The sequence below is a fragment of the Scyliorhinus torazame genome, chromosome 10, assembly GCF_047496885.1.
Source record: "Scyliorhinus torazame isolate Kashiwa2021f chromosome 10, sScyTor2.1, whole genome shotgun sequence".
NCBI classification, from domain to species: domain Eukaryota; kingdom Metazoa; phylum Chordata; class Chondrichthyes; order Carcharhiniformes; family Scyliorhinidae; genus Scyliorhinus; species Scyliorhinus torazame.
Window position 1 is genome coordinate 102,092,223 of NC_092716.1, and position 27,726 is coordinate 102,119,948.

The following is a 27,726-nucleotide window of genomic DNA, read 5'->3' on the forward strand; positions in this document are numbered from 1 at the left end:
TTTGTGAAGTATTTGTGAAATTTGATGAAAAGAATGGTTGCAATTCCATGCAGAAAGAGAATTCTATCTTACTTGAGTAAGTAAAGGGTTAAGATGTTGACTGACCTTATCCAACTCTCCTCCCTTAAACCTTATGCCTTAAGACCATCTGCAAGAGTCTCCAATGCAAAATGAAGAAAATCGAGCAGTGCGGAAAGCTTAGACCATAGAATTTGCAGTGCAGTTGCATAGGAAGAAAATAAAACTGAGAAGCCCAAAATAAGTTAAAGTTTTCTTTTATTATTCAATTCTGTTCATTTGCTTTAAGACCTTGAAGCATATAGTAATCATGGATATACATATACACTACCAAAGGAGGGCCTAAAATAATGCAAACCCACACAATCGCATTTCCATAGAATCCTCTTACAAATTTACTTAGAAACCATGCAGTGGGAACCTAGGGGAGAAACCAAATTAAACATTAGGAAAGTACTCTAGAAGATCCTTAATTAGAAACAATGCCCATTATAAAAGCAGCGGTGAACAATTGTAATAGCTTATGCAAGTTAAAGTTTGCATTTTGTACATCATTACAATATAGATTGCCATTTCAACAACATTTTCATAGCTCAGTATCCAAAATCAGTTTTTTTTAAACAGTTAGCATTTTTACAGCACAAAAAGAGGCCCTTCAGCTCATCTTCTAATCCTATTTTCCAGCACTTGGTCAGTAACCTTGTATGCTGTGTTGTTTCAAGTGCTCGTCTAAATGCTTAAATATTGAGGGTTCCTGGCAGTGAGTTCCAGATTCCCACCACCCTCTGGGTGAAAAAGATTTTACTCAAATCCCCTCTAAATCCCCTGATTATTGACACCTCCACTAAGGGGAAATTGCTCTTCCTATCTATGTTTTAATCTTCTAATTTGTATTTTGCATCTTTCTCTCCTAAAATGTCTATCACCCCAAACAGCAAGAGAAACAATATAACTGGAGCAACATCAACTCCCAAGTTCTCCTCTGTCACATACCATCCGAACTTAGACAATTATCTAATTTCTTCTCAATTGCTACCTCACACAATGATATAGAACCATTGCCACAAGCTCCGCAGTGCTTCCAGAAGGCCACCGTTATTATGGAAGGTCTGACCTGCATCTGCCACATCCCTTGAGCAAATTTTTAAAAATCTTAATCGTGCCTCACTGATATTCCAATCTCAGAAAAATAACTCGTACTATAGCTGTGTGACATTCTCAGATTTTCATAGCAGCTATCCAGCAACCTTTTGAGTGAGATTTATACTTAGTGGCAATAATGCCAAGTGATGAGCAGTTTTGTATTGTGGCGCCATGCTACCAAGTGACACACATGGTGCTTTTGACAGCAGACAAGAAAGACTTGCATTGCATCAAACTGAGCTAAATTTGAATGCAGTATTTAATATACTGCACCACCCAGTCACCCAACAAATAACATGTTTATGGGGGATATATACAATAATAAAGTTTAAAAAGATAAATCACATTATTGGCATGTGGATTATAATCTGAACAAGGATATACTGCATATTTCATGATCTGTTTGAGACTTTTGTTTTGAAATCAAATTTACTGTGTTTTGCTGTAATTTGAAATGTATTGCTATTCGTTGTCAGCATCAAATCCTATTGATCCCCACATTTACTAAGTCACCTTTTCACTCTCCTCACTGTCTGCAATTTGGATATGTTTTGGCAATCTCACCTTATTTCAAAGTGGATCCAGATTCACAACACAACAGTCTTAAATGAGCATAAATGGCACAGCTAGGCAATTTCATTTGCGAAGGCAGAAATAAAATTGTAGGAAATAAGAATGTCTCATTGGTGTGCTGCGCTCTCTTTTGAGGATAGGGTAAAAATGCATTATAGAAGCTCTGCACTTAATCTACACTGCTGTATTTAAACTTGTGATTGCTGCTGACATTGTTTGCTGCTGACATTTGGTGACAAAGCTGGACTAATAAACCTCACTTTGATGTATTCATTCTTGGGATTTGGGCACCACTGATGAGGCTGGCACTTAATGTTCATTTCTAGTTGCTTCATAACAATATGATACAACATGAAAGCTTGCTAGGTCATTGCAGAGGACAGTCAAGAGTCGAGCACACTGGTGTGAGACTGGGTTCACCGTGTATGCAAACTTGGCTAAGGACAACAGGTTTCCTTAAGGACATGAGTCAACCCAGATGATTTTTTTTATGGCATTTGACCGCTTTATAGTCACTTTCGCTGATACCTTTTTACTCAGACTATTTTAAATAAAATTCTCAACTGCCTGCCTTGGTGGGTTTTGATCTCATTCTTTGGATTATTAGTCAGTTCTCTCAATTACAAGTTCAACAATATAAGCAACATGCTAACAATAATCGTAATATTTTACTTGACAAAAACAGGCTTTTAGTGGTAGTGTTTTGTCTTCCCAGCTGAGATTTAAATTGGCAAAGCCCAGAATGCAGTTCTGGCAGGGAAGATCCCATGCCCCCAGCAAACCTGCTGAATTTGCCTTCCATTTATTTCAATGGGAGAATAATTCATTGATTCTGTTCCAGTGGTCAAGCCACCCTCACCCCACCACTGGTAGATTTTCATTGAATGAAATCAGACTGGTCTTCTACTTAAAAGTAAAACATAAATTTACAATAGGAAATTACTTGTCTTTGCTAAAGCAGTGTGTAATGTATACTGATAGCAAACACACAAACATGGGTTATATAGCCTTACCTGTACCATCATCTCCATAAACAGCCAAAAGCGGAACATCTGAAGTGGTGCTGCGATCATATACTGCATCAAGAGAAATGTTTAAATGCTATATTTATTTACTTCAGAAGGAAAAAAAAGAAATCACGTATTTCATTCAAGTCAGGAACATATAGAGTTAAAAACAAATTGCTGATATTGACTGTAAACCAGTTTTTACAGGTAACATCAGTAAGACAAATACTGTTCACACTTGTGGCCAATTTAAAGGGCATTATTGCATAGGTTTGCTACTCGCTCATTATTATGTCCTTCATTATGATCCCGAAAATGCTGTAGTATCTCTAAATGGTGACACTGATATCTAAAAATTGTACAAACCCAACCCTATGTCAGCAAATACATTATTTTGTGCTGTTACAGCAGTTTAGAATGATTTACACATCATCTTGTGTTTTTACATTTAATGTTTTGAGACTTAGTTTTTTTACTGAAAAGTTTGGTATGTTTAAGTGTTATTTATTAAAACAAAATAATTTCACTCATGGTTTCAAACTGCTCCTCGTATTGAGGAATGTGTATTAAAGTCAAATGAGTCAAAATGGGCAGTGATGTTAAAAAAATGATTATCTTGACTCAGCTGGTTAAATCCCAATATTCACAACCATTGTGGTGAGGACTATTCATGTGGGTATAACATGAGATATCTCTGGAGAATAGACTCCTGGAGAGGGGACAGTTGGTTTGTTTGACATTCCTGCTGGTGTATCCCTGTCCTTTCAACATGGATTTTTTTTTAATGAAGCTATTACTCTTGGTTAGAACATGGAAGCAAAAACGGCATGAGTTAGCCTTCACTGTATTCTGAAAAGAAAGCATGAAAAACTGCATTATCCCATGAAAGGAACAAGGTGTATGGTTTGTTATTTTTCTCTCTCCTCCCCCTCCCCCACCACCTTTTTGAGAAGTGAAATTACATTCAGTGGAATTTGTGTCAACTATTTGTTCACTTACTGTGTGTGAAATAAAGCAGCTTAATGATTTGGATCTGATCTTTGTCTCACCAAATGCTTCAGTCCACCTTTGAAAAGAGTGGAGAAGTGCATGTGAGGGGACATGTGAAAGACTCAATCTGCAAGGGGACTCTACTGTTACAGATCAGGTTATACTATTGCAGGGGTCGTCAACGTGTGCCAAAGATGGCGTGCAATATTATTTTAAGTGGCACTCACACTCGTCCAATTAACAGCATGAAAAGTCCCGATTTGCTGCTTACATCCCTATTGGACAAAACACTGCATTTTTGACCTTGTGTGTTTGGTGTGATTGTAAAAAAACAAAAGTGTCACATAATACATAACATGTGGCGAGGGATATTAATCTTTTAGCTTAATGTTTACTTTGAGGTTATATTTTTTGCGAATATTAGTACACAGGGATTCAAATTTGTTTTCCTGTTCTGGCATCGTTATCAATGTCCAACAGGAGAGCATAACTGCAAGGTAAAGCTTCCCCAACAATGCACTTCAATCTCAGCTGCAGAAAGATCACCCACTTCTGCAAATATTTCTTATTTCAACTTTCCAGTCCAGCACCCACTTCACATTCCAGTAAGATTGCTCACTTTTGTGCCATTCAAATTTGTGTTCACTGAAACTCATTTTGCTTTATAGAAGCAAACATTCAACTCAACCCGACTATACTGGGACAGGGTGCAGCAGGATATATTGAGGGTTTTCTCATTGAATTAAAAAGCTCAGAATTGTCAACATCAAAGTGCACTTGAAGCTACCAAGAAAGATCATGGGGATTCTATTCTGACCTGCAGGATGTCCCTACCAGAGAAATTTAACTGAAGAAAATTGGCTTTGGAATGTTTTCAGCATTTGGATTCACATACCTGTGTGAACAGGTATTTTCACACATGAAGTCAGTGCTCTGATCTTCTCGGAGCCAGTTAACAACTGATCACCCAGAAGTCTGTGTGCAACTTTAAATATCCAAATATGTTCCGTACGTTGAAAAATTGAACAAGGGCAAGGATCACATAAAGATGCTGCCGTTGGACTGGAGTGAGCACAGTAAGAAGTCTTACAACACCAGGTTAAAGTCCAACAGGTTTGTTTCGAATCACTAGCTTTCAAAGCACTGCTCATTCCTCAGGTGAATGAAGAGGTAGATTCCAGAAACATACATATAGACAAAGTCAAAGATGAAAGACGAATACTTTGAATGCGAGCCTTTGCAGGTAATTAAGTCTTTACATCCAGAGAGAGGGGTAATCATAGGTTAAAGAGATGTGAATTGTCTCTAGCCAGGACAGTTGGTAGGATTTCGCAAGCCGACAGAATCGCCGAGCAGAAACTTATAGCCAAGTTCCACACACATGAGTACGGCCTCAACCGGGACCTTGGATTCATGTCGTATTACATTCACCCCCCCCACCATCTGGCCTGGGCTTGCAAATTCCTACCAACTGTCCTGGCTTGAGACAATTCACACCTGTTTAACCTGTAATTACCCCTCTCTCTGGATCTGTAAAGACTTAATTACCTGTAAAGGCTCGCAGTCAAAGTATCGTCTTGCATCTTTGACTTTGTCTATATATATATGTTTCTGGAACCTTCCTCTTCATTCACCTGAGGAAGGAGCAGTGCTCCGAAAGCTAGTGATTCGAAACAAACCTGTTGGACTTTAACCTGGTGTTGTAAGACTTCTTACTGCACATGAAATTTGTAAGATCTGCATTTTAATTTTAAATGAAGCTTCTTAAGCATTTCAAAACCCTATTTACTTTACATACAACAGTAGTTTGATTATATTGAGATTTTATGAACGTTTAAATTTATTAGTGGCACATAAAACATTAGAGTGAATAAATAAAGACTTGTCACACCACTTTTGAGAGGTTGCTGATTCCTGTGTTATTGAATAGTTATTGCAGCATGGTAGCACAGAGGGTAGCACTGTTGCTTCACACCTCCAGGGTCCCAGGTTCGATGGGTCACTGTCTGTGTGGAGTCTGCACGTTCTCCCCGTGTCTGCATGGGTTTCCTCCGGGTGCCTCCCACAAGTCCCGAAAGACATGCTGTTAGGTAATTTGGACATTCTGAATTCTGTGTACCCGAACAGGCAGGGGCTTTTCACAGTAACTTCATTGCAGCGTTAATGTTAGCCTACTTGTGCCAATAAAGATTATTATTATTGATATATTTATATTATATTTATAGTTATTATAGATATTGATGCGTACAGGCACATCCCTAAAATCTCAGACTGTTTACCATAGTGGTCAGCAGCGCTGTACCTTAGAACATATCTAAAGCAACTTCTAAATTTGTAACAAGAACCTTTCAGAATTCTGTACCTTTTGCGGAGTAATAGAACTAGAATTTTCTTGGTAGTAGAGTTAGGCTTCATGCAGAGGTGGATCTGAGGCTTATGAGGTGCTGAATGTGGTTAGTTTTTGTTTGGATAATGAGTACTTCTGGGATTAATGATATTGGCACTGGAGGGAGAAGGAGTCTCACATGTCAAGTGCTAATCTTGTGGTCCATTGTACATAGAACATAGAACAGTACAGCACAGAACAGGCCCTTTGGCCCTCGATGTTGTGCCGAGCAATGTCCAAAACCAAGATCAAGCTATCCCACTCCCTGTCATTCTGGTGTGCTCCATGTGCCTATCAAATAACCGCTTGAAAGTTCCTAAAGTGTGCGACTCCATTGAGCTCTTAAGACGTTGGGAGAGCAGGGGTTTTGAGGTCAAGATGTTAATGTAAGGGGCAGCACGGTGGCGCAGTGATTAGCACTGCTGCCTCACGGCGCCGAGGTCCCAGGTTTGATCCTGGCTCTGGGTCACTGTCCGTGTGGAGTTTGAACATTCTCCCCGTGTTTGCATGGGTTTCTCCCCCACAACCGAAAGATGTGCAGAGGAGGTGGATTGGTCATGCTAAATTGCATCTTAATTGGAAAAAATGAATGGGGTACTCTAAATTTACTTTTTTTTAAATGGTGTTAATGTAAGCCTACTTGTGACAATAAAGATTATTATTAAGGATAGATCAGCAGAAAAAAGACCTGGGGCGAGATTCTCCCACCCCCCCCGCTGGGTCGGAGAATCGCCGGGGGCTGGCGTGAATCCCGCCCCCGCCGGTTGCCGCAGTCTCCGGCACCGGAGATTTGGCGGGGGCGGGAATTGCGCTGGTTGGCGGCCCCCCCCCCCCCCCCCCCCCCCCGCGCGATTCTCCGGCCCGGATGGGCCGAAGTCCCGCCGCTAAAATGCCTGTCCCGCCGGCGTAGATTAAACCACCTACCTTACCGGCGGGACAAGGCGGCGCGGGCGGGCTCCGAGGTCCTGGGGGGGGGGGGCGCGGGGCGATCTGGCCCCGGGGGGTGCCCCCACGGTGGCCTGGCCCGCGATCAGGGCCCACCGATCCACGGGCGGGCCTGTGCCGTGGGGGCACTCTTTCCCTTCCGCCTCCGCCATGGTCTCCACCATGGCGGAGGCAGAAGAGACTCCCTCCACTGCGCATGCGCGGGAATGCCGTCAGCGGCTGCTGACGCTCCCGCGCTTGCGCCGCCCCGAGATGTCATTTCCACGCCAGCTGGCGAGGCACCAAAGGCCTTTTCCACCAGCTGGGGGGGCAGAAATTCGTCCGGCGCCAACCTAGCCCCTTAAGGTTGGGGCTCGGCCCCCAAAGACGTGGAGAATTCCGCACCTTTGGGGCGGCGTGATGCCCGACTGATTTGCGCCGTTTTGGGCGCCAGTCGGCGGACATCACGCCTTTTCTGGAGAATTTCGCCCCAGAACTTTATACTGCTTCTCTAACTTTTTGTTCAGCCATATAAAGTAAGTAAAGTCTCCACAGTCCCAGAAGACCATAGGCAGCTTTTCCCTTTTGAGGGGGAAAGCTGATTTTCGGTGATTTAACCTGAGTATCACCACACCTCGGGTAAAGGCCAGGGTTGAGAAGGCAGGGCCTTCATTAATAACCTGAGCCAGTATGGGAATTGAACCCATGCTGTTGGCATTCCTTTACATCACAAACCAGCTGTTCAGCCGACTGATCTAAACTAGCCCCTGTCATCTAGCAGGCAGAAGATGTAATGTAATATATGTTATTGAGACAGCAGCATTTCTGTCTAGCCACGAGGCAAGTTTCTTACAACAGTTTATAAATAGTGTGCATCATGTAATTTTCACATATTAAAAAGGGAATGACACTTTAAAAACATTCTGTTATTTTCATATCATCATTACAAAAAGGCTATCTGGGGTTTAAACCCTCTTTAACAATGCCCCTTAAAGCCTGTTCTCACATACCTCATGATATAATGCTGATAGTATGAATACTGAGGTTTGTGCTTCCCATTTTGAATAACCCTTCTCAATCAGTGGTCTGTAAACATGTCTGTTGCATAATAAAAAGAATAATCTTCGTTGTAGCATCCAAATGAATTATTGTTCAATCTATTCTGCTATCATATCTTTATACTAAAAGTTATAAAATATATTAAGTCAATTTATCTATCTGTTCTAATTTTTTCTGTTATACTCACCAAAGTACTTTTACACCTTTTGAGGTAAGATCTCCTGTATATTGCCTAAGACTATTCTAATTCTTAACTGGCATAATGGTAGGATGATGGCGGTCAACCAATTCAAGATCGAACTAAAGTAGTTGTTTGATTGCTCTGCCATTTTCCTTGTTCTCCATTAGAAATTCTCCCATCTCTGACTGCAGGGAACCTTTATTTGTCTTCACCAATCTTTTTCTTTTCACAGACTTATAGAAGCTTTTATAGTCTGATTTTATGTTCCTTGCAAGTTTACTCGCATACTCTATTTTTTCCCTCTTTGTCTCTTTGCTGAATTCTAAAATGCTCCCAATCCTTGGGCTTGCTACTTTTTGTAGTAACTTTATATGACTCCTCTTTGGATTCAATCCTGTCCTTAATTTGTTTTGTCAGACATGATTGGGCTGTTTTAGCTATTGTGTTTTTGCGCCAGAAAGGAATGTATTCTGTTACATTACATGTATTCATTCCTTAAATATTAGCTATTGCTCTTCACCATTCTGCTTTTTATAAGTTTACCAATCTATCGCAGCCAACTCACTCCTCATACCTTGTAGTTTCCTTTGTTTAGATTTAGGAACCTACTTTCAGACTGGATTACTCCGCTTTCCATCCTAAGGAATAATTCTATAATAGTATGGTCACTTCCCTAAAGGACCCCACACAGCAAGATTGTGAATTAATCCTTTCTTATTGCACAACACCAAATCTAGGACAGTCTGTCCCTAGCTGGTTCCTTGACATAGTGGTCTAAAGGCAGGTTGTACACATCCCAAGAATTCACCCACCACCGTACTATTGCCAATTTGGTTTCCTAGTCTACACGTAGATTAAAGACACCCATGATTACTTAATCATTTTTGTTACATGCATCAGTCAATTTAACCTCAGTGGTGGACAAGCTTCCAGAAACAATTATTTGTGATAGTAAATGTAAATGAATAATTTTAAATTTACAAATGGATATAGGTAGGTCAGGAGAGTGTGTCAAATTTTGGCAGATGGAGTTTAACGTGGATAAGTGTGCAGTTATCCATTTTATTTGGAAAAATGGAAAGGCAACTTATCTAAATGAAGAGAAAATTCAGAGTGCTTCGATCCAGAAGGATCTGGGTGTCCTTGCACTATAATCGCAGAAAACTAGTATGAGGTACAGCAGGTAAAAAGGAAGGCAAATGGAATTTTAGCCTTTAAAGCTAAAGGAATAGAGTACAAAAGTAGAAAAGTGTTGCTGCAAATGTATAAGGCATTGATGAGACCGCACCTGGAGGATTGAGTGCATTTCTGGTCCTCTTATTTGAGGAGGGATGAGATTTCATTAGAGGAAGTTCAGAGGATATTCACTAGATTGATTCCAGAGTTAAGGGGTTTGTGAAGAAAGACTGAACAGTTTATGCTCGAATTTAGAAGAATGAGAGGAGATCTAATTGAGGTATAGAGCAGATGCCTCGTCTTGTGGGAAATATAGAATGGGAGGTCATAGTTTTAGGATAAGGTGTAACAGATATAAAATAGAGATGAGGAAAAGTTACTTCTCCCAAAGGGTTGTGAATCTGCAGAATTCACTACGCCAGAGAGCAGTTGTTGATGGGACATTGAGTACATTTAAGGAGATGGACAGATTTTTAATTAGTTTTTTCAATACAAATGTAGAGTACTCGATTCTCTTTTTCCCAAGAAAGATTCAATTTAGCGTAGCCAATTCACCTACCCTGCACATCTTTGGGTTGTGGGGGTGAGACCTGCGCAGGGAAGAACGTGCAAACTCTACACGGACAGTGACACGGGGCCAGGATCAAACCCGGATCCTCGGCGCCTTGAGGCAGCAGTGCTAACCACTACATCACCGTGCTACCTCCAAATTTGTAATTAGTATTGGCGTGAAGGGTAATGGAGAATGGGCAGGAAAGTGGAGTTGAGGCCGATAGGCAATCAGCCATGATTGTATGGCGGAGGGGCTGAATTGCCTACTCCTGCTCCTAGTTCTTATGTTCCTATATTGTTGCGAACAGTGGAACTGTTTGATCTGGCCAGCCAGTCTTTGGGCCCTACGGCCCTAACATTACACTGGCACTGAAATTCAAATACTACAATACTCATTTGTGTGATAAGCAGAGCTTCTTTTTGGCTTGGTGGCAGCATCCTGTTAATTGTGAATGCTGCTTATGTTGACACTGTATAGTAGCAGTGTGAAACAGCTAACTTTACTTGCTCGCATATCTGAGATACTTTGCCCTTCCAGGTTAATCTGAGGTTGACTGGGTACTTTTTAGAGCAGAAAGTGATGACCTTGTGCCTGTTCATGAGTTTGCATGAGAGTGTAAAATGATCGGATCAGGGTAGCCATTATCCCACAGGATTCCTTTGCATCCTATTTCAGCATCAAGTTTTGTCCAGGTTAGACTACAGGCCCATATGCCTGACTCTACTGAAAGATTTTGCATCATTGCCTACAGATCTGATGTCACGTCTGCATGCCTACTTTATTTTGCGACACCAATGCCACCTGAAAAAGCAAAATTTGTAACACCAGTAAGCTGACCATTGAATGCATACATGTAAGCCTTTCTCATTGGACTCTGATCGTGGGACTCTGAAACCTCCCTTTCTGTCTCTATCCCCCCTCCTTTTATTGCATAAATGTGGAGTGAGAAGTTGTGAGCACTCCTTTCTTTTGAATATGAAAAAGAAACTCGCATTCTGAGTATATCCTAACTTGAGTTTGCTGTTATCAGTAAAATCGGATCACACAAAAACCGAAGGATTTGGAAAATACGCCACAGCTTATTCTTAAAAAAATATTTAAAGCACCTTCTATTTACAGATAGGTGGTAAGATGAAAATTAGGACTGCTTAAATTGATCAACTCCTGTCTGTAACACTTATAGTTTTATTTCTTCAAATATTTATCCAATTCTCTTTTGAATGTTATTAAATCTGCTTCAACCACCTTTACAGACAGTTTCTAGATCACAACTCATGTTAAAAAAAAAATCCTTAATATGTCACTTCTGGTTCTTTTGCCAATCACCTTAAATCTACGTCCTCAGATTACTGACCTTTCTGCCACTAGAAATAGATTTTCCTTGTTTACTCTGTAAAATCCATTCATGATTTTGGATACCACCAGCAAGTCTCTTCTTAACTTTCTCTGCTCTAAGGGGAGGACAACTCCAGATTCTTGTCTCTTTTCCTTTTTTTCAGCATTCCGCTTATGCTCTGCTTGGTGAGTCCTCCTGACAGCGCAAAGTCATGGAGCGCACAGCAGTTGGAAACGGAATCCATCCTCTACCCAATGACAATTAAAACATTTAAAGCACATCTTGAAAATCTCAAAGATGCATACCTACACTCATCCCTGGAGCATCTCAACAACAAGGATCTCTACCTTAGACTCCTATTCATTGACTACAGCTCCGCCTTTAACACCATAATCCCAGCCAAGTTCGTATGAAAACTCCAAAACCTAGGACTTGGCTCCTCCCTCTGAAACTGGATCAGCGACTTCTTGACCCATAGACTACAATCAGTAAGGATAAACAACAACACCGCCTCCACGATAGTCCTCAATATCGGTGTCCTGCAAGTCTGCATACTTAGCCCTCTACTATACTCCCTATACACACACGGCTATGGGGCAAAATTTGGCTCCAACTCCATCTACATGTTTGCTGATGACATGACTGTAGTGGGTCGGATCGTGAACAACGAAATGAAATGAAAATTGCTTATTGTCACAAGTAGGCTTCAAATGAAGTTACTGTGAAAAGCCCCTAGTCGCCACATTCCGGCGCTGTTTGGGGAGGCTGGTACGGGAATCGAACCGTGCTGCTGGCCTGCCTTGGTCTGCTTTAAAAGCCAGCGATTTAGCCCAGTGTGCTAAACCAGCCCCTTAACGATGAGTCAGAGTACAGGAAGGAGATAGAAAACCTAATGACATGGTGTAACGACAACAATCTCCCCCTCAGCGTCAGCAAAACTAAGGAGCTGGTGATTGATTTCAGGAAGCGAAGTATACACACCCCTGTCTGCATCAATGGTGTTGATGACAGCTTCAAATTCCTAAGTGTGCACATCACCAACAATCTGTCCTAGTCCACCCACATCGACGCTACGCCCCACTACACTATGACCAAGAAAATACAGCGCCTATAATTCTTCAGGAATCTAAGGAAATTTGGCATGTCCACATTGACTCTCCGCAATTTTTACAGATGCACCACAGAAAGCATCCTATTTGACTGCATCACAGCCTGGTATGGCAATTGCTCAGCCCAATGCCATAAGAAACTACAGACAGTTGTGAACACAGGCCAGTCTGTCACATAAAGCCACCTCCCATCCATTGATTCTGTCAACACCTCCCGTTGCCTTGGGAAAGAGGGCAGCATAATCAAAGACCCCTCCCACAATGGGGTTCTTCTCTCTTCCAACCTCTTCCATCAAGCAGGAGATATAAAAATCTGAGAACAAGCACTAACATTCAAAAACAGCTTATTTTCCGTAGTTACCAGACTCCTGAATGACCCTCTTGTGGACTGAACTGTTCTCTCCACACATCTTTTCTACTGAGTAGCACTGCACTCCGTATGCTTCACCCAATGTCTGTGTCTATGTATTTACATTGTGTATCCATCGTATGTCCTATGTTTTTTCATGTGTCTGGACTGTATGTAGAACAATATGTTTCACTGTACCTCGGTACATGTGACAAACCCAAATCCAAACTCTATTGATTCAATTGGCACTTGCCCAATTATGTCAAAATTCAAGCAAGGGTGGGTGGCACAGTGGTTAGCACTGCTGCCTCATGGCGCTGAGGGCCCAAGTTCGATCCCGGCCCCCTGCCCACTGTTTGTATGGAGTTTGCACATTCTCCCCGTGTCTGCGTGGGTCTCACCCCCACAAGCCAAAGATGTGCAGGGTAGGTGAATTGGCCATGCTAAATTGCCCCTTAATTGGAAAAAAACAATTGGGTATTCTAAATTTTAAAATAAAATAAAAAATTCAAGCAAGGGGTCATGCAGATGTCCACATCACTGGTATCATGACAGGTACTGATGATTGCTGGACCAATCACCATCTTATCCAATCTAGCATCCATTAGCTTGATCCCCAAACAACGGATTTGGAAGCAATTCCACGTGACAATTAACATCAAAGGCCAAAAAGATCCCACCAAGGTGGCCCTTCTCAGTTCGTGCCTCTGCCAACCTCACAACCTCCAGTCACCATGTGCCACAGTGTACCCTTAGTTTGTTGACCCTAATGTCCATCATAACCATCAGTGAACATCCCCACTTCCGATCTTATGATGGAAAGAAGGTCATTTATGAAACAGCTGAAGATGTTTGGACTTGGCCACTACCCTGATGTTGTGGAACTGAGCTGATTGACTTCTAACAAGCACAACTATCTTCCTTTTTATGCTAGGTATGATTTCACCCAGTAGGTGATTTTCCCTCTCCTTTGCATCAACTCCAGTTTTCCTAGGGCCCCTCGATTCCACACTCAAATGCTGCCTTGATGCCAAGGGTCACTCTCGCCTCTGCAGTTCCGCGCTTTTGTCCATGTTTGAACTAAGGCTATAGTATTGTCAGGAACTGAGTGACCTCCGCGGAACCCAAACTGAGCATCAGTGAGCAGGTTATTGCTAAGCAGTGATCATGGCCCCTTCCATTACTTATCGAGAATAGACCGATGGGACAGTAATTGGCTGGGTTGACATTGTCTTGTCTTTTATGTGCAGGGAGTCCCATCCTTCTCCACATTTCCAGCTGTGCCAATTCACCTCCATACCAGACTATTCCAATGATTTCCTGGCTGGCTTTTCATTCTTCATAAATCAACTTTGACCAAGCTTTTTGCCAACATTTCCCATAGTTAATTCTTTAACTGGGTGTCCTTTTTGTCTCTTCTGTTTCTTTATTACAATGTATTTTTCCCCATAAAGGCAATATATAAATGCAAACTGTAGAAGGCATAATGGGAATTCCTATGCAAGCAGGTATATATCTACCCTGCATCATCTTTATTATTTAGCCTAATGCATAACTTCAGCACTGCAGAACACAAATCTCCACTGATCTGCAATTTAGCAGTGTATGAAAAATAGGTTGGAAGTAAGCACTACAATTAGGCTCATTGGCACCAATATTGCCTTTCAGCTATACAATTACATTTATTAAGCTTTACTCCAGGAAGTAAACACATAATATAGACAGACATTTCAATGCAGTACTAATGGGTATTTCATTGCCCAATGTGCCATCATTTAAAGGCAATATCAAACTGGGTCCAAGTTGGTCTGTTCTGATGGATGCATTTGAATGGTCATGATTGAAGAATATATTCTCGTATGTTTTCCTTTCAACCAGCGCCATCCAAAATGTTAGCTGTTCATTTTCTGCTTGAGAAACCTTGCTATATGAAATTTGGCAGCAGCCTTTGTCAATGTGAAAACAGTGACTGCACTAAAAGTAATTAATTGAAATTTTTTGGATATTCTGAAGAGGTGGTAATATGCTATATAAATGCATGTTATTTCTTAATTTTACAATGGATTTCTCAAAATTATTTTAAAAATGTATTTGTGGGATGTGGGCATCGCTGGCAAGGCCAGCATTTATTGCCCCTATTAATTGCCCTTGGCAGTGGTGAGCTGCCTTCTTGAACCACAGCATTCCATGTGGTGAAGCCACCTCACAGTGCCGTCAGATAAAGGGTTCCAGGATATTGAAAAGTGCAAAGAAACAGTGATAAATTTCTCAGTCAGGATAGCATTTGAGTTGGAGAGGGAATTGGAAGTGGTGGGGTTGCTATGAACCTGCTGCCCATGCACTTCTAGGTGGATTTGGAGGGTGCTGTCAAAGAAGCTTTGACGAGTTGCTGCAGTGCATCTTGTTGATAGTACATCCTGTATCCGTGTGCAACTGTGGTGAAGGGAGTGAATGTTTTAGGTGGTGGATGGGGTGCCAATCAAACGTTTACTGTAGCTCTTTAACAGTTCAGGCATTTGAGTTATACCACCAGTAACTTTTAGGTTTCTTTAAATGCAAATTTAAGCACACCTACAAGATCTTGAGATTTTAACTTTACCTCAGGTACCACTTGTGTAGAATAATATTCGAGTTTGACCAGAAATAAGTGAGAGTCTCTGAGTTCCTGTACAGAATACAAAAGTGTTAAAACTGTCAATATTTCCTTGACAAGTCTTTCATTGCTTCTATTCACAAAGTCAGAAATACATTAGATAGTGATACAATTGCACATTTAACTATTACTTCATTAAGAGAATCAGCTGCTGGACTTCCGGTGGCGACATGTGGGTGGAGGTCGCACGTTTGAGGCTCCTGCTTGAGGCTCTGGTTTTTGGACTTTAATGCCTGGTATCAGGGGCAATTTTTGAATGAGCTGGTATAGGAAGGTAGGAGAGTCAAAGTCCCAGAAGAAGCGCACAGGAAAGAAGAGGGCGAGCGAAAGTTTGCCATTGAGTGAGTTGGTGAGTCCGGTGGGAAGAAAGATGGCGAGGGTGGATCGCTGATTGGGGTCACTCCCTTCACAGTGGAAATTCTGACTGAGGTGATGGCTGTGCAGTTTGAGAGGCAATTCACCAAGCACACGGAGGTGCTGCAGAGGGAGATGATGGCTGCGATGAAAGAGTGGGTGGAGGTGGCGATTGTCCCGGTAAAGACCAAGGTATGGGAGAAAGGAGAGAGGTTGAAGGGGTAGAGGAGGCTCTGACACAGCACAGTGACCAGTTCACCTCGATGGGTGAGGAGCTGCAGAGGGTGGCGGAGGCTAACAAAGGGCTCAGAGCCAAGGTGGAGGACCTGAAGAACAGGTCAAGGTGGCAAAATCGGATCATGGGCCTGCCTGAGGGGGTGGAGGGCCCGAGACCGACCGAGTACTTTGCAAAGATGCTGGCAGAGCTGTTAGGGTAGGGGTGCAACCCTCCCAATTTGAGCTGGACAGGGCACATTGGTCGCTCAGGCCGAAGCCAAAAGCAAGTGAGACACCAAGGGCAGTAATAACCTGCTTCCATAAGTTTCATGGGAAGGAGAAGGTCGTGAGTTGGGCAAAGTAAAGATGAGAGATGAAGTGGGAAGGTATTGGTATTTGATGTATACGTGGAACTGGTGAGAAGGCAGGTGGCCTTCTGACAGGTGAAGGCGGCACTGTACAGCAACTGCATGAAGCTAGCTGGAGTGATCTACCTGGCGAAGTTGAGGGTGATGCACAACTCAAGGGATTTCTACTTCGAGACAGTGGAGGCGGCGGAGACGTCATGAAGGCCAAAGAATTGTGGTTGAAATGAGAGATGGGACTGGAATTGGGACTTGGATTGAGGGCATGGGGTCTGTGCTTTGTCTTTATCTCTTCGTTGTTTCTCGTTTTTGATGGGAATGTATGGGTTTTGGGTTGGTTGAATGGGGAGTGTAGTTTACCTTTATTTATAATTGGTTACAAGTATATTGGGCTTTGGGTTTATGTCTGTTTTTTGGGGGTGCAGTTTTGCACTGGTTTTGTTTGTTTTTCTGGGACTGGGTTATGGAGGAGGGGGGCCGGCAGGGGCCTCCGTACTAGCAAGCGAAGGTTGGCTAGTGAACGGGAGTGTGGTGGAGGGAGGGGCCGCAGTCGTTGGAACCTGGTTGAACAAGTTTCAATGGGCCTGGGAGGTGTGAAAGGTGGGGGGAATGGGACTGATACTGGTAGAGGTGCTTGAAAGAGGAAGTGGATGGGGGGGGATTCTAGTATGGGGGGGGAGGGGAGGTTTCGGATGTAACAAAAGGATGGGGCGGGTCAGGCCTGAGGGGCAGGACCCGGGGCTATGATGATGACAGATAAGAGGGGCAGGGCAGGGGGGTTGGGGGCGGCTGGTGAGAGACCCCCGGTCAGAATAGTGAGTGGAACGTGAGGACTTTAGGACCACTAACCAATTGATGGAAAGGAGCATCAATAGTTATCAAGCGGCACTTGCTTAGCAATAACCTGCTCACTGATGTTCAGGTTGTGTTTTGTCAGGGTCATTCAGTTCATGACCTCATTATAGCCTTGGTTCACAGACATGGATAAAAGAGCTGGATTCCAGAAACAACATGAAACTGACTGCCCTTGACATCAAGGTAGCATTTAACCAAGTGTGGCATCAAGGAGCCCCAGCAAAAATTAAGTCAATAGGAATGAGGGGAAATACCTTTGCTGGTTGGCGACCTAGCACCAAGGAAGATAGTTGTGGTGTTTGGATGTCAATCATTTCAGTTTCAGGACATCACTGCAGGAGTTTCTCAGGGTCGTGTCCTAGGTCCAACTATCTTCAGCTGCTTCATCAGTGATCTCCCTTCCATCATAAGGTCAGAAGTGGGGATGTTCATTAATGACTAAACAATGTTCAGCAACATTTGCAACTTCACAGATATTGAAGCAGACCTGGATGGTATCCAGGCTTGGGCTGTCATATGCCAAGGGATATTCACACCACACAACTACCAGGCAATGACCATCTCCAATAAGTGAGAATCTAAACATCGACCCTCGACATTCAATGGGATTACCATCTCTGAATCCTGCACAATTGACATCATGGGGGTTACCACCGATCAGAAACTGAAATAGGGTAGTCAGATAAATAATGTGGTTACAAGAGCAGGACAGAGGTGAGGAATCTTGCAGCAAGTAATTCACCTCCTGACTCACCAAAGCTTGTCCATCATTGCCAAGACATAAGTCAGGAGTGTGATGAAATTATCCACTTGCCTGTGTTATGGGCCAGGGTTTAGAGAACCCCAAAGTGTATCATGGAGTTCACCTGACACAAGACTTGATTGTGGTATGGGGAGCACACAGCCCACTCTACAGGTGTGGTGCAGCAGAAATTGAAAAATAATTTTTAATGCAAAACAACATTTATTCTCTGAACTCAGTTAACCTTTTTAAAACATACAGTGAACATCTTAGCAATCATCAATTCAAATACACCCCAAAGAATGCAACACTCTAAGTAATCCTTAAACTTTCCTTTTAACATCCATAAGACAAAAAGAACCCTTTGTACAGAAAGACATCAGGCTAAACTTCACGACTGAGAACGGGTACCACATTGAAATCACCAAATGGACATTCATAAGCTTGCAGAGATCCACACACATCCTGCTGTGATTGCAGCTTCTCCAAAACTAAAAGATACAGACACACACAAACTTTTCCTCAAAGCGAAACTAAAAAGCAGAGCCAGAGCTCAGCTCCACCCACACTCTGACATCACTGCAGCCACTTGAGCAGACAAACATTTCTTAAAGTGACATTCCCATGACACCTCCCCCCCCCCGCCAGAAAAAAAACCCCATCAACTTCAAGATGGTTTCATTTTTCACCTTTTCACAATCCTTTAAGAAATGCAGACAGTAAATATACTTTTTCATTTTTAAAAAACAACACAGGCAAACAGGCATAATAACATAGTTCATTTCAGTTCTTCATCTTGTAACTCGTCATCACATTCTTGACAAAGCATCGGCTATCACGTTTTCTCGTCCTGCCACATGTATAATTTTTAAATGAAATGGCTGTAACAATAAATTCCATCGAAACAGACTGGCATTGTTATTCCGGAATCGCGCCAAAAACGTCAGTGGATTATGATCAGTATAGATAATTGTGTTAGACAGATTGTTGGTCACATAAATTTGAAAATGTTGCAAAGTCAGCACCAAGCTCAAAGTCTCCTTCTCAATCGTGGAATGCGTCTTCTGGCGAGAATTCAGTTTTTAAAAAAAATAACCAATAGGCCGCTCTAGCCCTTTGTCGTCGTCTTGTAGAAGCACCGCACCTACACCCACATCACTCGCATCAACAGCCACTTTGAATGGTTTTGTGTAATTTGGGATGGCTAACACAGCCTTCAGGCCATCAAATACCTGTTGACACTCCGATGTTCACTGGAATTTGTTACACTTCTTCAGCAAGTCCGTCAGTGGAGCGACCACACTTCAAAAAATTGGCACACCTGTCCGATTGTATGGCCAAGGAAAATGACTTGGGCGTTTCCAAATTCACTTTTGGCTAGGTTTATCACCAAACCCGCCTCCTGAAGTTGATCGAATAACTCCATCAAATGCTTCAAATGTTCTGTCTATGTCTGGCTAAAAATTACCAGATCGTCGATGTATACGCACAATTGGGTAATCCTGAAACAATTTTGTTAGTTAACCGTTGAAATGTGACTGGGGCCTTTTTCATACAAAATGGCATAACTTTCAATTGGTATATACCATCTGAAGTCACAAAAGCTGAAATCTCCTTCGCCCTATCGGATAAAGGTACTTGCCAGTAACCTTTGAGTAAATCCAATTTGGAAATAGAAGCTGATTGTCCCACTTTCTCAATGCAATCCTCCAAACGTGGGATAGGATAAGAGTCTGTTCTTGTAGCTGCATTAACGTTTCTATAGTCCACACACAACCGTTGGGTACCGTCCGGTTTTGGTACCATCACTATGGGTGAGCTCCATTGGCTGCAACCCACTTCAATTATGTCATTTTTAAGCATACTTTCAATCTCTTTATTAACCTGTGCCAATTTTAAAGGGTTAAGTCTATATTGCTGTTGTTTGATTGGAACAGCATTTCCCACATCTACATCATGTATAGCCATTTTAGTGCTTCCCAACTTATCTCCACAAACTTGCCCATGTGATATCAATAACTCTTTCAGGTCAGTCCATTTTTCCTCTGGATGGTAACTCAACAATTTATCGCATTTTTAAGAACATCCTCGTTTTCCAATTTAATTTGAGGTATGTCAAATTCATAGTCACCTGGATTTGGTTTGTCACTTTGAGTTAGAATCATTAAAACCTCCTCCTTTTTCTCTCCTTCCCTTTCAAAGTACCTTTTAAGCATATTCACATGACACACGCAGTGAGTTTTCCTTTTATCCAGCGTTCTTACCACATAATTCACCTCACTTAATTTCCTTTCAATCTGATAACGTCCACAAAACCTTGCTTTTAAAGGTTCAGCTACCACTGGTAACAATACTAAAACTTTATCTCCACAGGCAAAACTTTGAATTTTGGATTTCTTGTCCGCTACCCGTTTCATCACATGTTGTGCAACTTTTAAATGTTGTCTTGCCAATTCCCCTGCTCTATTTAATTGTTCCCTAAATTTTGGCACGTAATCCAAGATTGTAAGTTCTGATTTCTCACTCATCAGTTTTTCCTTAATCAATTTAAGTAGTCCTCTTACCTCATGACTAAAGATTAGTTCAAAAGGATTGAATTTGGTTGACTCATTAGGTGCATCCCTAATTGTAAACAGTACGAATGGAATTCCTTTATCCCAATCCTCTGGATAATCTTGAAAATAAGCCCTCAACATTGTCTTTAATGTCTGATGCCACCTTTCTAAGGCTCCCTGCGATTCTGGATGGTACGCAGTTGATTTAAATTGTTTTATTCCTAAACTATCCATAACTTCTTTGAATAACTTTGAGGTAAAATTTGATCCTTGATCCGATTGTATTTCTATGGGTAGTCCATATCTAGTAAAGAATTTAAGTAACTCCTCCACAATCTTTTTAGCTGTAATATTGCATACTGGAATGGCCTCTGGAAACCTAGTAGACACATCCATTATAGTCAAAAGATATTGATTCCCACTTTTTGTTTTAGGAAGCTGTTCTAAGCAATCAATTAGGACTCTTGTAAAAGGTTCCTCAAATGCTGGAATGGATATTAAGGGCGCTGGTTTTATCACTGCTGAGGTTTCCCTATCACTTGACATGTGTGACATGATCAACAAAATTTAACTACATCTCTATGCAGCCAGGCCAATAAAAATGTTTTTGTATTTTAGCTTGAGTTTTCCTTACTTTCAAATGACCTCCCACTAGTACCTCATGTGCAACTCACAACACCTCCTTTCTATACCCTACCGGCAATACTCCTTGATAAACGTCTGCCCACTTTTCATCCACCTGCATATGTAAAGGTCTCCATTTATTTTTTTTAACAATACAGCGCAGTACAGGCCCTTCGGCCCATGATGTTGCACCGAAACAAAAGCCATCTAACCTACACCATGCCATTATCATCCATATGTTTATCCAATCTACTCATCAAGACATCATTTTTAAGGTAATAATACTCTGGTATACACTCAGATTCCTCTTCCGTGTATGCTTTCTGATACATCCAGTTTATTTCTACATATTTCTGTTGTAGCTCCGCCAATTTTCCTGAACTAAAAATATCCGCCTCATCCTCCACCTGTTCTTGTTCTTTTTCAACCATCTGATCAAAAATCGTTTCTGATAATGGCACTTCACCTTTTCTTCACTCTCTGATTTCTCCTCTTGTCTTAACCTGTGACTTTGCGACCTGGTTACTCCACAATCCGTACAAATCCCAGGGTATTCGTCCTTCAACACTTCAGTTGTCTGATTTTCCACTAGCTTATCAACCATAGTAGGCATCACTCCCACTTGCGATCCAGCTATATTATTACCCAAGATAAACTGTATTTCTGGACAAGATAGTTTCTCTATTACTCCTACCACTACTTCACCACTCTTCACTGGACTTTCCAACCTTACCTTATATAATGGAAGACTACTCTTCTCACCCTGAATTCCACATATTACCACCTTTTCTGGCAATATTCTTCCCAAACTACATAACTCCTCATCTCTTACCATCAAAGATTGACTAGCTCCCGTATCTCTTAAAATTGTGACTTCTTTACCTGCTCCTCCTGATACACGAGTAAACTTTACCCACACAAGTAAATTCTTTAAAGACATCTGACACCTTATTATCTTTTTAAAAAAAAAATTTAATTTAAAAAATAAATAAATTTAGAGTACCCAATTCTTTTTTTTCCAATTAAGGGGCAATTTAGCGTGGCCAATCCACCTAACTTGCACATTTTTGGGTTGTGGGGGCGAAACCCACGCAAACACGGGGAGAATGTGCAAACTCCACACGGACAGTGACCCAGAGCCGGGATCGAACCTGGGACCTCAGTGCCGTGAGGTCGCAAGGCTAACCCACTGCGCCACCCTGGCACCTTATTATTAATCACCTCTTGATCAGGCTGTACAATCTTTTGCACCTCCTTCGCTTCACTTGGGCTTTCCTTTACCACTTTAACAAACCCCACTGTCTTATCCTGTTTTACCATATCAGCCTTCCCAGTGCTTTTCTTCCACCACCAACATTGTGACTTTACATGACCAAGTTTATTACACTGAAAACATTTTAAACTTTTCATTTCTTTTCCACCCTCCTGGATTTCCTTTTTAATCTGAGGTACACTCTCCTTATTATCTCCCATCAGATCACCTTTGCCTCTACCACTTGAGTATTTCTTATGTCCCTCACAGGCTGAAACTGATGTCGGAAACCAATCTTTGATTTATGAACTAATTCATAATCATCTGCCATTTCTGCTGCTAATCTCGCAGTTTTAACCCTCAGTTCTTCCACATGAGTTCTCACTACATCAGGAATTGAATTTTTAAACTCCTCCAAAAGTATAATTTCTCTGAGAGCTTCATACATTTGGTCTATTTTCAAAGCCCTTATCCATCTATCAAAATTACTCTGTTTGATCCTTTCAAACTCCATGTATGTTTGACCAAAATCTTTCCTTAAATTTCTCAACACTTTGTCTGTGGGCTTCAGGCACTAGTTCATATGCATCTAAGATGGATTTTTTTCACCTCCTTACACGTCCCAGATACCTCCTTCGGTAGTGATGCAAACACTTCACTAACCCTACCTAGCAGCTTTGTTTGAATCAGTAATACCCACATGTCCTGTGGTCATTTCATTTGTTTATCAACCTTCTCAAAGGAAATGAAAAAGACTTCTACCTCCTTCTTATTCTACCTTGGCAGTGCGTGGACATATTTAAATTGATCCCCACCAAGCCTTCGACTATGATGCTCTTTCTCACTATCCTCATCACTATCCTCCAACTGTACGTTTCCCTTTCTGCCTGCCAATTTTAACTGACTGTCATGTTTCATGACCATTTTCTGAAGTTCAAACTCCCTCTCATTACCTTTTTCCCTTATCTGTATCTCCCTTTCTCTTTCTTTTTGTTCGGCTAGGCTATTCTTTCTTTTCTCCTTTCTTCTCTCTTCTTTTCTCTTTTTTTTAAAAACATACAGTGAACATCTTAGCAACCATCAATTCAAATACACCCCACAAAGAATACAATACTAAGTAATCCTTAAACTTTCCTTTTAACATCCATAAGACAAAAAGAACCGTTTGTACAGAAAGACATCGGGCTTCACTTCATTACTGAGAACAGTTACCACGTTGAAATCACCAAATGGACAGTCATAAGCTTGCAGAGATTCACACACATCCTGCTGTGATTGCTGCTTCTCCAAAACTAAAACAAAGCTAAAAAATACAGACACACCCAAGCTCAAAGCGAAACTAAAAAGTAGAGCCAGAGCTCAACTCCACCCACACTCTGACATCACTGCAGCCACTTGAGCAGAGAAACATCTCTTAAAGTGACATTCCCATGACATCTGGATGAGTGTAGCTCCAACAGCACTAAACTACCATCAAGAAGGACAAGGGCAGCAGACACATGGGAACACCACCATGTAGAATTTCCCTTCCAGTTCACTCATCATCTTGATTTGGAAGTATATCGCTTTTCCTTCACTGTTATTGGGTAAAATCTTGAAATTCCCTCCCTAATAGAACTATGGATACACCTACACCACAGGGACTGCAGTGGTTCAAGAAGGCAGTTCACCACCATCTTCTTACGGGTAATTAGCCAGCGATGACCACATCCCATAAAAAGAAGAATTAAAACTATTAGTATGGCCAACGGTGCAAAGTGCATCCAGTCATTCCAAAAGTGCAGGCTAGGCTTAATCAGTCTAACAGATCAGACTTAGCCGGCATGTCTTTGGTAAGGTTGAACATATCTTGGGTGCCCTCTGTAGTAATGCATTATACACTCAGATGAAGAGACCTGAACATCAAATGTATTTACAAAGGTGCATGAAATATAAAGTGACTGAACACCCATAACCCAAAAGTGATATCAAGGTTTCTCACTCTTTCGAACTTTACAGCTATGTCTCGGTGGATCCCTGACATCCACAGCAGAGGTGGAGACAGCCTGTTCAATGCTTTGATGACTTTAGCAAGTGTCCTCTGGAGGGCTGAGGCCTAAGGTCCCTCGTGTGCTTTGGGTCTCCTGCTATTAGACATGTGCCTCCTCCTCAGCCTGTGCAGCAGGAGGTGATGGGTTCACAAGCAGAGGGGATTGAGATCAGCTGACCATTTGTATTGTCACTTGAGTGAATCACCCTGGGGTCTCCTGCTGCTAGTCCTTCTCCCTGCGGGTACCCGAGGACCCCTGCCTGACACTTTGAGCAGAAAAGAAACCTGGAGAGACGTCAAGGTGCAAAGTCACCCTTTCACCAAGCCACTGATGGATCCCACCAATGCCCATAGCAATGGAATGAAGGTCCAAGCTCAAATCCAGCAGAACCTTGTGGACCAATGTCTCTAAGGCAGCCACCACCCTTCCTATGGAGACCTCGGGGTGCCCACATGTTGGAGTCATGGCATCAGACAGAACACGGATAGACTTATCCATCCTTTGCTCTAGGCTGTTGACTGCCTCTTGCAACTCTGATATACTGCCGCCTATCTTTGCATCTCCAGCATGTTTGCGACAGCTGCTTCCAGAGACTCATCATCTGACTCAGGGAGTAACTGTTCTCCAGCAGTCCTCCAAGTGCCAGAGACCTGGACTGTCACGTCGTCCACAAGCTGCGGAGATGTGTGAGTTCCCCGGAATGTGACCCCGAGCCTAATCTAAAAATATAATTCTGTGCTGGTGGAGGGTACATGTGAACGCAGTGATGGGCCTTCTTCAAATGGATCCTCAACATCCTTCCCTGAGGTGGCCAGGAGGCTGGGGCTTGTCATGGTATTCAAACACACACATCATGATAGACACACCAACAGACAAATCAGCACACACAACACGACAACCAATCATAGACAAGGACAGAGACAGTATAAGAGAAGAAACACGACACCTGGTGGCCAGTAGATCTGGAGACCAGGACAAGGACAGGACCTGATTAACATCACACACAGGGAGTCACCACGTGCAGAGTATCAAGACAGAACTGTAAATAACAAGTTGAAATAAAACAGCGTTGTACCAAATACAACCGTGTTGGTTCATCTGTACATCAGAACACCCAACACTACATGGTGCAGGAGTGGATCGATACCTGCCGGCAAACCTGCCATCCTGAGATATGGACATCACCAACAAACCGCAGCCATTGCAAGTCGCTGGGAACCTTGGCACCAATTGGAAGCTTTTCAAGCAGCGATTTGAACTGTACATGTGAGCCAATGAGAAACTGAGTGCCTCGGACGAAACAAAGATTGCAATGCTCCTCACCACCGCAGGTCAGCACACCATCGATGTATTCAACTCACTGGTGTTCGCGGAAGGCGAGAACCAATCCAAGTATGACACGGTCCTCCTCAAGCTAGACCAGCACTTTAATGTTGAAGTGAATGAAAGTTTTGAAAGGTATATCTTTCAGCAACGCCTGCAAGGTAAGGATGAGCTTTTTCAATCCTTTCTGACGCACCTCCGCATACTCGCGCAGTCCTGCGGTTACGGCAACACCTCAGAGTCCATGATCCGGGACCAGATTGTTTTTGGCGTTGCCTCCAGTGGCCTACGCCAGCAGCTTCTTAAAATTAAAGGCCTGACCTTAGCGTCTGCGGTGGAAGCTTGTGTCCTCCATGAAAATGCAACCAGCCGTTTTGCCCAATTTCAGGCGACCGAATCGGCACGGAGGGGGTCCCTAGCTGTTGAATCGGCAAGCCAGGCTGCCCACGAGGCCGAACGCATCCAGGCAATTGATTATCTCCCGGCCCGTGGCCCGGACGAGGGCGACCGTTTCCCGCGCTTTTCGCGGTCTCCCGCGCTTGTGCGCGCCAAAACCAACGGCAACATCGAGGGACGCACTGCGCAGGTGCGCCCGATGCAAGACCGAACTGCGCATGCGCAGTGGCGTAACGAACGCCGTGACGTCATGACGTGCGGCAACTGTGGAGCTGTACATTTAAAAGGGCAATGTCCTGCTAAAAACCGACAATGCCTACGATGTGGCAAGATGGGCCACTACGCTGCCTATTGTCGAGCGGTTCAACCGATGGATCCTACACATCTCCGACAACCTCGCAGACACGTCAGGACCGTCCAGCCCGTACATCAGGACATCCAGCCAAATGACACAGATGACCAAGATGCCTTCCGGGTTTCAGTCATTGATGTGAACAGGGTCAACACCATCAATCCGGCCGATGAATGGAGTGCCACCCTGACGGTCAACCGATCGCAGATCACTTTCCGCCTGGACACTGGCGCATCCGCCAACCTCATAGCATATTCAGCATTCCATGCCATGAAGGTCAAACCACCTATCCAGCCATCCCGGTGCAAGATGATTGACTATAACGGGAACGTCACCCCGGCCATGGGATCTTGCCAGCTCCAGGTGACACACAAAACGCACACGGCCACACGCCCCTTTGAAATTGTTGGCTCATCGAAAGATTCCTTGCTGGGCGCACAGGCATGTAAGGCTCTTCACCTTGTACAGCGAATTATGTCTCTCTCTCCAGACGACACATCTGACTTCCTGGATGCTGCCTTCAACGCAAATCTCCAATCCCTCCTTGCTCACAACCAGGAGGTATTTGAAGGCATGGGGACACTGCCATACACATACAAAATTCGCCTCAAACCGGACGCCATCCCGGTCGTTCACGCACCTCGCAGGGTTCCTGCGCCACTTAAAGACCGCCTCAAGTTGCAGCTGCAGGATCTCCAGGACCAAGGTCACAGAGCCCACGCCATGGGTCAGCTCCATGGTGTGTGTCAAGAAGCCCTCTGGCGAGCTCCGCATCTGTAAAGACCCTGAAGACCTAAATAATAACATTATGCGGGAACACTATCCCATACCTAAATGAGAGGAAATCACCAGTGAGATGGCCCAAGCCAAAATATTCACCAAACTGGATGCGTCTAAAGGATTTTGGCAGATCCAACTGGACCCGTCCAGCCGAAAGCTATGTACTTTTAACACCCCTTTCAGCAGATTCTGCTACAACCGGATGCCATTTGGCATCATCTCGGCATCCGATGTCTCCCACAGAATAATGGAGCAGATGATGGAAGGCATCGAAGGGGTACGCGTATATATGGACGATATCATCATCTGGTCCACCACGCCGCAGGAGCACATACATCGTCTCCAACGCGTTTTTGCCCGCATATGAAACAATGGCCTGCGCCTCACCGCGCCAAGTGTGCCTTTGGCCAGACCAAATTGAAGTT

At 43.0% G+C, this 27,726-nt stretch overlaps 1 protein-coding gene across 1 annotated transcript in view; it reads right to left on the bottom strand.

Annotated features, from left to right (window-relative positions):
- Window positions 1-283: 283 nt before the first annotated feature.
- LOC140430238 (diacylglycerol O-acyltransferase 1-like) overlaps window positions 284-27,726 on the bottom strand; it is a 475,807-nt gene continuing 448,364 nt past the window's right edge. Inside the window, exons 16-19 of the mRNA XM_072517667.1 lie at window positions 15,404-15,469; window positions 8,052-8,139; window positions 2,748-2,810; window positions 284-439 (exon numbers count right to left, since the gene is read on the bottom strand). Coding sequence (XP_072373768.1) covers window positions 284-439; window positions 2,748-2,810; window positions 8,052-8,139; window positions 15,404-15,469 — 373 coding nt within the window. The remainder of the gene's footprint in view (window positions 440-2,747; window positions 2,811-8,051; window positions 8,140-15,403; window positions 15,470-27,726) is intronic.